Raw genomic sequence first — 13,226 nt, 5'->3', positions numbered from 1 at the left:
TCCAGCTCACCCAATCTTCCCAGAAATTCGGTTCCTCGATTTTAGTAGTTTCCCAAAGACTCAATTTAACAACGTAATCAATTCGATTATAAAGCTAACCATTTATTGATAATTCCCTCAATTCCTTGAAACTTATTCCAAGCCTTCTATAAAATTAGATACCTAGATTTAGATTTTTTTAAACATTGTCTTTTAAAACTATCTTCATGCGTAAGTTGTATATTTTCGTTCATAACGTTTCTCTTTTACTTAGCAAGCTACTGGCTATCTGACTGCAGTCTGTACGGTTTCTACTAATGACGTCAAATGTATTTCTATTTTTTCTTGCATGCTTAGGTTGGTGGTGAGGCTGAACACTTTTTAATCTTACTCTAACACTTCATGTTTCAATGGTTTTTGTGGGTATGGGTGCTTTGAGGTACTTACAGCGGTTCCACACTGTCGGGTTACCTGGGCGATCGGCCTATCGGTGTTGGTTGAGTGGCCGAGAGCGACGTCGACCTTCGTGCTGTGATCGACGACCTTGCCAGACGCTTTTGGGCTGAGGCCGACCAGCGGCGATGCAACTGTTGACACTGCGATCCGGTACCGATGATACCTAGGGGGATCGGTGAGAGTCGTCAGCGGGCTGGCTTGTATATGCTTCTTCTGCCGTATTGGTACCACAACGTGCTGATGGAGGTTAGCACCACCTGCACGGCCCGTATGACGCCGACGGGCGGGAGGAGGATTCGATCGACTATTGTATACTTGTTTTACCCGGGACGTGAGTGTGGGGCGACTTGCTGGCTGTGCCCTTCTTTCCCAAAACAGACAACTCGCATGTATTGATCACCAGTGATGTGGTGGCGAAGCCGAATCGCAAATCGATGACCGGAAACGGCTAAGATAGCGCGTGGTTTGAATAGGAGAGGTATTAGCTACTGTGCATTGATTACACTAGATGTAAAGAATGCATTTAATAACGCTGGCTGGGCAGCTATAGCTGATTCCCTGCATCGCTTGGGAGTACCGGATTATCTGTGCAGCATTCTGAAAAGCTATTTCCAGAACAGGATATTTTTAGTCGACACCGACGATTGAAGTGTCAGCAGGATCGATCCTCCAACCTGTTCTGTTGAATATCATGAATGACGGAGTATTACGCTTAAATCTCCCGGGCTGGTGTGAAAAAAGAAGGCTTTGCAGATGATGTAATGCTAGAGGTCACAGGCGACACTCTCGACGAAGTTGAATTGAAAGCTTCGTACGCGATTAGCAGAGTCGAAGATTGGCTCAACTCAAGGAGGTTGGCGTAAACACATCACAAGAATGAGGTTGTTGTGGTGCATAATCACCATGGGTTGCAGCAAGCGAGGATAAACGTAGGGACCTGCACAGTTAACTCCGTGAGGTCATTAAAGCATCTGGGCGTGATGATCAACGATAAGCTCAATTTTACGAGCCACGTCGATTATGTATGCCAAAGGGCTTTATTGGCAATAAAATATTTATCGCGAATGATGTCCAACGGATCGGCGGTGCAAAATCAGGTGCGTAGGCTTAAAGCGGGTAGCATTGTCTATTATCCGATACGGTGTACCAGCATGGTCCAAAGCACTAGAGGCCGGGTTCTATTTTAAGAAGTTAATCAGGGTACACCGGCTGATGTGTCTGAGGGATGCAAGCGCATACCGCACCATATCATATGAGGCTGTGTGCGTCATCGCTGTGATGATGACGATATGCATACTTCTGGAAGGAAGATTTGAAGCGCTTCAACGACAGGGACTCGGTGCAAATGCGACGTGTCAAGAGAGCAGCTTCGTTGCTCAAATGGCAAAGAGCATGGGACACTGCAGTCAAAGTTCGTTGTACACACAGGCTAATTCCGGTTGTGTCGAATTGGATTAGTAGGAAGCCTATCATGGGTGTTGTCTGAACATGGCTGCTTTAAAAAGTTCCTGCGTAAGTGCGGGTTCACAGATTCTGCGGAGTGCCCGGAATGTGTAGGTGAGGTAGAATCGGGCGGGCATGTGATGTTTGCATGCCCGCGATTCGATGTTGACCGCAATGCCATGCTGCTTGTTAGCGGCATGGATACAAACCCGGACAACCTCGTTAAGAGGATGTGTCGGGAAAAGGTTATATGGAATGCGGTGAGCACAGCGTCTCAACAGATTATGTCGAAACTACAGCGTTGGCACTGGTGGCTTCTTGATCAAAACCAGCAGCTGCAGTAGAGACTACTGTGATGCAGTGAACACCATGCTCACCCCGACAGCAAAAACGTCGCGGGTGGGCTGCGGTGTCCTCCGTATGTAGAAATAAAGGTCGTTGCGGTTCCCGCGTGGTGTTCGTTGTCAAGGTGTTCGTCTCTTACGCGAGTTTATGATACAGGCCGATAGGTTACTCGACGACGATCGGCGGGTGGTGAGGTTACCACCATTGAAGTCGATGTTGCGTTATAACGTCGAGTGCGTTAGCATCAGCATGAGCGTTCTCAATAGTCCTCCCCTGATGTAAAACGCACCCTCGAGGTTAGCTGAACATCATGGTATCGTGCCAGCGCATTGCCGGCTTTCCAGGTGGCCTTACCACGCTCTATGTCCTCGGAAGGTGGGAAGGGTCGACTTCGCGCCTGCTTCCCTGTGCACGGCTGCCGCGTGCACCCCAAATTGACCTCTCTGCGATAGGGCCAATTCGCCATCACACAGAGGGACTTGCCGACGCGGTGCCTACGCCTGCCCCAACCTTGACGAGGACCCCTTTCCGTCTTCGGGCTCGGAGCCCGCCCGGTTGACCGACGCCGCAAAAGCGACGACGACATGTTGTTCTTCGCGCGGCCACTTGTACGATAAAACGATCGACTTCGACCACAGGGCACCAGTATGGCCCATGAATCCGACTCCGAACCCTTGAATTACCTCTTATTTGCGCCTGAACTAGCCACTCCTCGAGTCCACGCGTCACCTTCTGTGTAGCTCCGTCTGAAGCAACCATAGCCTGTATGGGCCTGGGTCAGGTGGAAAGTGATTTCCCCATGGCGCCTCTTGACCCACGTATCTATCTCCGGTATCAACCTATGGGTCCATCTACCCTTAGTGGAACTGTCCCACGCACGCTGCCATTTGTCTATTGAGGCCAACATCACAGTCCTACGGATGCCTCTCGTGCCGCGCATTTCGAAGCACTCTATGTCTTCACCGATAACGATGTCAATAGGCATCATACCGGTGATGACGCAAAGTGCATCGTGCGACACGGTACGGTACGCGCTCGCAACTCTTAGGCACATGAGCCTATACGTACTTTCTAACTTCGTTCTGTAGCAGTTAATACGCAGGGCCGTGCCCCAAGCTTCCCCCCATACCTCAGTATGGACAGAGCGACACTAGCCAGATGCTTGCGCTTGCTGGCATGGAGGCACGCTTGCAGACGAAATTGACGTGGCCAACCACCACCAAAGTTGAGCTTATCGTCGATCATTACCCCCAAGAGTTTGATAGAGGCGTTCAGAGGTGACCGCGCAGTTGCCTGCCCTTATCACCGCTTGTTGCTCCGACTTTCGGTTATTAACAACAACCACTTTAGTCTTGTGGTGAGCCAGTTCTTACTTCCTGGAACTCATCCACTCCTCCACAATTACGATCGAGTGGGAACTGCAACCTCAAGACACTGTCGTACATGACGTTCCATAACACCGGACCCAGTATGGAACCTTGCGGAACCCCTGTGGTTATGTCAACGCACTTCCGACCCGCCTCCGTGTCGTATACCAGTACTCGATTCTGGAAGTAGCTTCCGAGAATCTTGTACAGGTACTCGGGAATTCCAAAACGCAGGAGCGCATCTGCAATAGATGCTCAACTGGCAATATTGAATACATTCCTCACGTCGAGAGACACTACTGAACAATAGCGAACTCCCCTCCTCTCACGCTGGATAGCTATCTCCTCGTCTTTTGTAACCGACAAGATCGCCTCTCCGGTCGACTTCCCCTTTCGAAGCCAAACTGGTTACTCGATAGACCATCCGCACCCTCCGTGCGTATCAACAACCTGTTAAGGATGATCTTCTCGAACACCTTCCCCGCAGTATCAAGCAGGCATATTAGTCTATATGCCGAGGGATCCCCCGGTGGTTTTCCCGTCTTTGGCAATAGGACCAGGCTCTGCCTTTTCCATGCTTCAGTGAAGACTCCCTCGTCCAGGCATCTCTGCATAACAGATCTGAACATCTCGGGAGCCTCAGCAATGGCCGATTTGATGGCCAGGTTCGGAATACCATCCGGTCCTGGCGACTTACCTACACTAAGTAAGTGTGCAATGCCCGCAAGTTCCGCCACAGTTACACTTCCCTCGTCGGCCACCCTGGCCCCTGGCAGCTCGATAAAGTGAGGCCAGGGACTTGGGTCATGACGTGAGAAGAGCCCCGCGATGATTCTCTCCAACATTGCTGGAGACCGCTCTGTTGGGGCCATGGCCCCACGTGTCTTGGCCATACGACCCTATAGGCGTCACCCCATGGATTCGCGTTGGCACTTTGACACACGCCCTCGAAGCAGGCATTTTTGCTTGATCTAATCTCAGTCTTCAGAGCGGCTCTAGCAGCCACGAACGCCACTTGTCGTTCAATACGCTCCTCTTTTGTGCGTGCTCGCTGCATCCGCCTCCGTCCCCGTAGGCAGGCGCGGCGCAGGTTCGCAATTGCCAGAGTCCACCAGTAAGCCGGTGGCCTCCCATTCCTAGGGTGTACTTTCCTAGGCATGGTGGCATCGCATGCATGCGAGAGTACTGTTACCAGCTGATCGCCGCTCAGACCGAGAGTATTGTGCTTGCGGCGGAGCGCTTCCTTGAACACATCGTCGTCAAAGTACGATGTCTTCCACATACGAGGGCTAGGCCTCGCCCCTTCTTTCGTCCGCTGAATGCTGGTCGTATAGTCGTTACTGTGGTGAACCGCCAGGTGGTCGCTGTGAGTGTAGCCATCATCTACCCTCCAGTTAGAACTACTCGTTTGGCCAGGGCTCCAGAACGTAACGTCGATAATCGACTCGGCCCCGTTCCAGCTGTAGGTACTTTTGGTACCAACATTGGCCAGATCCACATCCAACATGGCCAGTGATTTCAGCAGGATCTGCCCCCGTTGATTCGTGGATCAGCTTTCCCATTCCACGACCCAAGCGTTGAAGTCCCCTGCTATCACCACCGGCCTACGCCCCATCAAGTTAGCCGTCAAACAATCTAGCATTCGACCGAACTGCTCGATCGACCATCGAGGAGGCGCATAGCAGCTGCAGAAGAAGACCCCGTTGATTTTGGCAATGACGAAACCCTCGTGTGTAGAAGACATCAACTCTTGGACTGGGTATTTCCCCGTTGTCCATATCGCCGCCATTTTAGACCCATCGGTGACCCAATTACCGTTCCTGGCGGGTACCCGGTAAAGATCCGCTATGATGGCGATATCCGTCCCCCATTCAGCAACTGTCTGACACAGCAGTTGCTGGGCTGCATCACAGTGGTTCAGGTTTAGCTGCGTTACTGTGATTTTACAGCACGCTTAATGATTGACCGTGTGTATGTTAATAAAACACTATTTTTTTAACCAATTTGTTTATTTGTAAGGCTCAGTCGTGTATAAAAACACTTTGCGGAGCCGAATGCTTTTTTTTTGTTTTACATTATCAATTACATCGAATTTAACACCTTAGAGCTAATAAATTACAATGCAAAAAACTAATCAAAATAGAATTCCATTTTTTCTATCGGAATTCTTTGTTTATCTTCTTCAATTATTAACCTCCGTTCGTTTTCGTCGCTCAGCCAGTCATAAGTTGCAATTCTGTACCTATGCTTCCTGGGTGAAATCTCTGGTACCGTGATCATGCTATCTCCACTCTCGCTAGATGCCGTGTTGTTGGGTTTCTTTTGTGTCGGGTTTACAGCAGAGTCCGATTCTAGATCGTGTGACCTTTGTCGCTTGGCATCTGTTTTCTTCCTGCTCTTCTTCTCCGTTTTGTCGCTGTTGTTTTGTACTATTTTCTCCATTGCTTCTGACTCTCCTAGTTCTTCGAGGATCTCAACTTCAAGTGCGACCGTAGAACATGTTGATTGCTGCTTCTTTTCTTGTTTTCGTTCCCGCAAAATAGGACAACATTTTCTCAAATGTTGATCCGACTGACAAGCAAAACATTTCAATTTTATCCCATCATAGTATACTCGCCCTTTTCTGTTACGGAAATACAGGATGTCAGGAATCACATTATCGATTTCCATATAGAAACCACGAACTCCGGTAAACATATTAAGCTGAAACTCAGCAGGGAACCGTTCCCGCACGGCACGTTTAATCCTTCCATATGCTGATAGTACTGACACCAAATCGGCATCCGATATTTCGGGTGGCAAATCGAACACACGCACGTATCGAGTGGTTCCCGCCACCGACATACATACCATCACTTCCTTTCCGTTTGTATAGCGAAAAGGAAGAGATTTCTCGTTGTTCGCGATCACGTATTTCATTGCCTCATCGGACTTGAAACGAATGAAAACGGACTTCTCGTCCGAGATCTTGTAGGCAGTCTCCATTGCTGATCGGTCACCGTTGAGCGATTTGATAAAACAAACCATATCTGCTACTGTTGGTGGCGTGGCATCTACGGGAAACACAAAAGCCAGCGTATTCGTCACTGTAACTTCACTCGTCATTTCGATCGAAAATTGCTATATTCGATCAAACACAAAACCATAAGCAGAACTGCGAGTGAACAAAAGCGACTTGTCTGATCGGAATCTGATCGTTCGCTGATTAAATACTAGTTGCAAAAAAACCTCATATCTCCGTTGCTGTTTATTCAAATCGTTTTCAATTACACATGACAATAGTGGGCCCCCAGTAAACATTTTTGTGTGTATATTATTCAATATACGGATCCATATACAGTATTACAGAATCGTAAATAATGCGTCAAAGTCTTATATACGTACTAAAGTGGAGGCGATATACATCATAAGAAAGACAAATAATTTGAAAAAAGTTGATTTCATATGATACTTTTTAGCATCTCTAGGATAAACATTATAAAGTTTAAAATGACTTCATGTATTACTATAGCAACGTGATATACGATTAACCATTATTCAACGCAAAAAAATCAATTCATTCCATCTATTAAACATTTTAGAGTCATAATTGCCGTAAATCGATGAAGCGAAGTTATTTTTGTATAAATCGGATGTTACCTGGAATCGAACTCTCATGCCCTAGCTGCTACTGCCGCGCTATCTCTCTACACCATGCCGGAATGCAATATTGGTAGAGTTAAAACCAAATAAAGTTATCTGTCCAGTCAGATGACTAAAAATAACCATGCATCATTGCTATACGATACTTTACAAACTTACTCCTGCATCTAATAAGATATAAAAAAAATGTTTTCGTAAAAGCCTTTATTATAATAACATTCTTGATCGTATTTTCAGTAATGATTTGTTGCTACTACATATACAACCATATCGGAGTTTATTTACGATTTGAGAAGACTTGATTTCACATATAACACAATTCCTAAGTTTGATAAATAAGTGATGCCAAAACTGTAGAAGCTCGCAAATACATGCAAATAATCAAAGATTAAGTGTTTGCTTGCGATGATAAATCCAACTATCAAACAAACACCACAATTATAATTTCATATTAATTGATTTATTTTTTTAAAAAAATTATAAAAAAAAACTGTGAAAACGTATGCGGAAGTATATTGGGATAACAAAATGAAAACTTTTAATTCTGACTTTTAATTTGCACTGGCTGCACGGTCAGCTCTGATTGATCTGTCAATAAGAGAAACAGTTTGTCAACGTTCGAAGAATTTCGATTTGTGTGATAATTTTTGTTTAATTCACTCCATATTAAAGGTATGTATTTGAATTTGTAACTATTCTATAATATGATAGCTATTTCTTATTATTCATAGATGTATACCGTCGTGCAATTCATCGAGAACCAGAAATTCAAGGTAATGGCTGTACCTGCAGCATGGGTAAAGAGAAATGTTCTGCTTTGGCCAAAACTTTCCAATGCAAAAATCGAGAGCCTAAAGGCTTGCTGGACAAGAATTCAATGGACCCACGAAGAAGATTCCAGTCATAGTATGCAATAGCTTCAAAAATATCCAACTAGCTGAAGAAGCTGCCGAGGAACTCTCCAAACGTGAAGTCTCCGTCATCTATAATAAGCGGAAGCGGCTAAAACCTGCCAAAAAACCGAAGGCACTGGCTCCAAAGGATTATAATAAGATGATACAAGGTAAGATGATGCTTCAGATCTTAGAACATCAAGTAATTTTAGTTTCCTATCAGCATGCAACCTACAAAATGCTTCTTTCCAATCAATACCAATCCAATTGAAAGTGGACAACGCATCCGAAGATTCGAGAAATCTGTCTCATACAATGGAGAACTTCGTGGCTGCTGGTTTGAGTATCCCAACGAATACCAACGCGAATGTTATTGTACTGAATGAACCGTATTCTTCGAGTCAAACTGTCTGTCCCCGTGCGTCGATGGCATATGACGAAAACTGCGAGCCCACTATTACACAGCAAACAACTTCACAGAAGATACAAAATGTATCCTTGGTACAACATGCTAAGCCCTCGGTCAATTCTCATATGATCGAAGCAACGCTTATTCATCCACAAGCATCTGCTTTATTGCCCGTGCAACACAACACCAATTCTTGCACCTTAACGTCTCAAGTCAACCAAATTCATGTTCCTGCGGATCAGTTGCCAACATCCAGTAAAATCATCAGAGGTAAAATAATGTACAAAGTTTAATAAAAGTTCATTGCTGATTTCAATCTTCTTTTGAGTCACAGCGACACCAAGGGTATATGTTCATACATATTAGAGTTTTCATGTTCTTCCTAGCATTATAACTTCCTACGTGCACACCCCGAGTTTGCCCGCTATCCATATTTTGGTTCACTTCCTTCATTTTTTGTGGAACCTACGCCTAGCATTATCCCCAACAGTAAAATATAATAAAACTATGTATACAATTTTAGGTACATCACCTGAACAAACAGTGTTGGGTGACGGAAAGGGTTATTTACAGGACGAAAATATGTTTTATCAGTATGCAGACGAGAACAACACATCAGCCTTACAAATAACAGGTATGATATTCACCCAATTGTTTTCAATAGTATGTTATTAATCCTTTAAAAATTGAAGGGTCGATGAGCTACGAGCAAATGAAAGCAGATCTTAAAGTGTTCATCGAAACGACTGTCACAAAATCTGTCGAGAAAGCTTTTGAAACTAACTTCGCGCGTTATGCTGCTCTGTCTGATATTGAAGCAAGGGAGAACTCCGCCAAGTCCGAAGATGACATCGTCGAAAATCATACGCTCATAAATAACGAGGATGAGCTCAGCAAATGGAACATCAAGCTGAATAGCAGACACCTACGTCAACGATTTGTATGCAGTATTATGATAAATATCTAAACAATGCTAACCCTATTTTTCCCTTTTCAGTTGGAATATTTCGCAAAAATAATAATTCCAAACGCATACATCCAGAAAGGCGACAATGCATGTTATACTGTAGTTAATTGTCTTTTCACACGTGATTTTTGGACAAAGATGACATGGACAGGAATCAGCCGGGGCAATAAGACTAAGAGAGGCTTCCGTGAATACGGTAATGTCATTCAATTATTGGGCGATATAGTGCGAATTGGTGATCCGTCGTACACAGCACAGAAATTAGAGCTGTTCTGCCGAAATAAACTCTTTCGTTACTGTAAACCACGATCTACGTGCCAGAAACTTCGGAAATCGGCATGCAGACCGAAACGCTCTCACAAAGCAGCTGCAATATCTGCAGGTGATGGACACAATACAGACCACGAAGATCCACCTTCATCTGATGATGATGAACGAATGGCTGGAGATGAAAGCAACTTTGAGTCTGATGACGAAGAATGTGATGGAAATACTTCGATGGATTCAGATTAACTTCAGATTCGAATCTGCTCTTTTCTAATTAAATATTTTAAGCATTATACCTAAGGACGTTGGTGCGGAGCACGTTCGAATGTTATTAATATGAGTTCTAACAATTACTATATAACCTTCACTACATGTCACTGCTAAGTGTGGTAGTAGAGATTGATATGATTAGTTTCTTATTCAAAAAGATACAACTATTCCTGTTAAACATCTAAAACCATGTTTGTTTACATTGAAATAAAAAAACAAGGATAAATAGAATGTTAATTTATCAATTACGACGACGACATGTGTAGCCCGATTAAAACTACGACTATGACGATAACCATACCAAAAAATCATCGTTAAGTATAGGTTTTACCACATTGCCCTGAGAATATTGCCAATCATCAATGATTACCACATACGACTATTACGATGAGAAGCATACACACCACAATGTTGACTCTTTCTTCTAGGACCACAGCTATCTTATAGTTTATATCCTTGATGATGGCAATTGTCGTTCATCAATGAAGATTGTATCTATGAGGACGACGATGAACGTGATAACTGAACATGTTCTCCACGATCACAATTGAATGACGATGCTAACAACATAATATGTGACGTACTCCACCTGCACGTGAAAATAAACAAATCCATAGTCACGATGCTCAAATAATAATGATATTGATAGCAATTTGCATTGTGAAGAGGGCGATCATAACAGTAAAACAATATGATCATGAGCCTCAACAACAACGACGGATACATACGGATATATCCACGACGGTAGCAGCAATTCTGACACCACAGATGACCACCAGGATGAAGACGAGGATTCATGTCGAGGTACAGGTCCAAAACAATTACTATAATTTGAACAACGACGAGGGCGTCCTCATCGACAAAGACAATATCTCGCGCTTAGTTTCATAGGGGCGTAACTGTATTGATCGATTTTTCTTAATCGATTTTATATTTTGTTAATAACTCAATTGTTTCACAAGCTATAACCGTGATTATTGATTATGGTGCAAGATACAATCATCCTTTATCACACCAAACCATTAAATCATCGACAAATTAGCGCAATTCGGTACAATAATAAAAAGAAAACATCGACGAAGAGGAATCGATCAATACAGTTACGCCCCTATGAAACTAAGCGCGAGATATGGATCTAAGATGACAAGACTATATGCACACTATGTGCTATATGTAACGACGTTGAGAACCATGACAACGATGTTAATATCCACGACGACGACGACCACATATCTACGTATTTAACAACGAGAATAACCATGATACTATGAAAATACTCACCACGATGACAATTTGTTTTGCTATTACTATTTCAAAGTTTGTTAGACTGCTATGTTTTCGCACATATTTATTTAAAATATTTGAAGGTAGAATCAATCATAATCATCTTAGTAAGCATGTCGTTGTTTCCAAGCATCTTAGTAAGCATGTCGTTGTTGGTCAAGATTGTTTTCTTCATTCTAATAATTTATGTTATATAGTCATGGCAACCATATGCTAGTTTCCGTTTGTTGTTATGCTTATATCTTCGTTTTCAAATACGTTTATACCTACTTAGTAAATACAAGTTGGAACAAGGTGCTCTAGCCGTCGTGGACATCAAACGTCGTTGTCATGGTCTTCAACTTAGTTACCTGCGTATCAAGTCAAGTCGAATCGTTATTGTGATCCATATGGTCCTCGTGGATAAGGTCGCCCTCGTCTTGGTTCAAATCATTGTTATCGTCGACAACATTTATGTCGTTCTTGATCGTCGTTGGTCAAGTGGCTGTCACCGTTGCGTTGTGAATATTATCGTCGTTACTAGTGGTTTCGGCTTCCATGGTTATGATCGTCCTCGTCATACTATTAAAATTTTTTGTCTATATTGTGTAACTGTGCATCGTTGCTCTAATCTTAATGTCGGTTGTCTTCGTGGTTCAAATTGTCATCGTAGAGGAAATTTCCGTCGGGTGAACGTGAACACTCGTTCTCATTATGAGAACTTACAATATTCCTATTCGTTACAGAAAGAGTCAACATTGTGGTCCATACTGTTCTCATCGTTATAATCGCTCTCGCCGTGGTACACATTGTTGTGATCATTGATGGTATACCTATGTGGCTGTCATAGTATTTGAAATGGAATCCGTGCACTTTTTGTTTTGGTCACCTACATTTCGTCATCATACCTTTAAATATGTTTTTCTTTTTGTATTTGAACCCGATTTTCTTCTATTTGTGATTTAAGTTTTGTGTTTTTATATGTATTGAGATTTCATACTGATTTACATCGCATTAAGCTCCTACATAACTGGATCAAGTTATTTCATTTAATCGTATGGAGTAGTGGAATAAAGACTACACTTTCATTTTTGACCAACGGCACTAATTTGCAAAATATGTCCGAAATATGAATATGACTGGCATTTGTAAGATTACTCGCATTAATTTTGGAAATATAAATGTGAAGAAATGACGATTTGAATGGCTTCAGGAAGTAATCATATTTAGATACAATTTTAGACCCTATAATTAGCAAATCTTTTTCATCTTCATGAACACCTTTGAAACAAATGATTTCGGATTGTCTGGTCAATATCCATTGATCTTTGAAATCTGTACTTAATTTGAAACTTGAGATATTTAAGATAGTTTTTCCATTTTTCTGTTCTACTGACACATTATTTGATGCCATATTTTTAAAACTACGATCCTCTTTAGTACAATCGACATTTTTCGACTCAATTATTCGAGCTGCAACTTGGGCTAATGGGTTTGGACCGGTTTTTACTAATTTTTTCAATGAATGCATAAAATTTTCAAATGGATACGCAGAAAACGATGGTAACGGACCAAATCTTTCAACTTCATCCACAATGTGACAAAGATTGTGGATATTGCTTGAGATATATTCAGTACCATATAATGACTTAAAGTTCTCTATGAAATCAAGAATCAATGACCTAGCTACAGGTAAAAGATTTGAATATTTTTCGACAGAACAAATTCTTACGGCACAGAAAAGGTAGAGGAAATGGTCGTAAAACTTCTCAGGAAGAAAGTCTTTAAGCGATACTATACCAACATAGTTAATAAAATTTCGGTACTCTAAGCCTTTCCATAATGATACAAACTCTAATGACCTCATTTGCCGATGGATTTCCATGGGAAACTTAACTTGAACTAAATACTCCGATATTGCCTTT

At 42.9% G+C, this 13,226-nt stretch overlaps 2 protein-coding genes across 2 annotated transcripts in view; both read left to right on the top strand.

The window, feature by feature from the left end:
* Positions 1–13,226, top strand: part of LOC134221610 (uncharacterized) — a 637,051-nt gene that overhangs the window by 425,147 nt on the left and 198,678 nt on the right. The window lies entirely within an intron of this gene.
* Positions 8,441–10,014, top strand: LOC134227685 (uncharacterized). The gene is made up of 4 exons (XM_062709341.1): positions 8,441–8,804; positions 9,058–9,168; positions 9,227–9,474; positions 9,532–10,014. The coding sequence occupies exons 1-4, from the start codon at positions 8,441–8,443 to the stop codon at positions 10,012–10,014; spliced, it is 1,206 nt and encodes a 401-aa protein (XP_062565325.1).

Source organism: Armigeres subalbatus, chromosome 3 (assembly GCF_024139115.2).
Source record: "Armigeres subalbatus isolate Guangzhou_Male chromosome 3, GZ_Asu_2, whole genome shotgun sequence".
Taxonomy (NCBI): Eukaryota; Metazoa; Arthropoda; class Insecta; order Diptera; family Culicidae; genus Armigeres; species Armigeres subalbatus.
Note: the sequence above shows the minus strand (reverse complement) of the source record. Positions and strands in the feature narration are given on the sequence as shown.

Coding starts and splice junctions, on each gene's coding strand:
- LOC134227685 (XM_062709341.1), top strand. CDS start 8,441: ATGGAGAACTTCGTGGCTGCTGGTTTGAGTATCCCAACGAATACCAAC. Junction 8,805..9,057: donor ATCCAGTAAAATCATCAGAG/GTAAAATAATGT, acceptor ATACAATTTTAG/GTACATCACCTGAACAAACA. Junction 9,475..9,531: donor GACACCTACGTCAACGATTT/GTATGCAGTATT, acceptor TTCCCTTTTCAG/TTGGAATATTTCGCAAAAAT.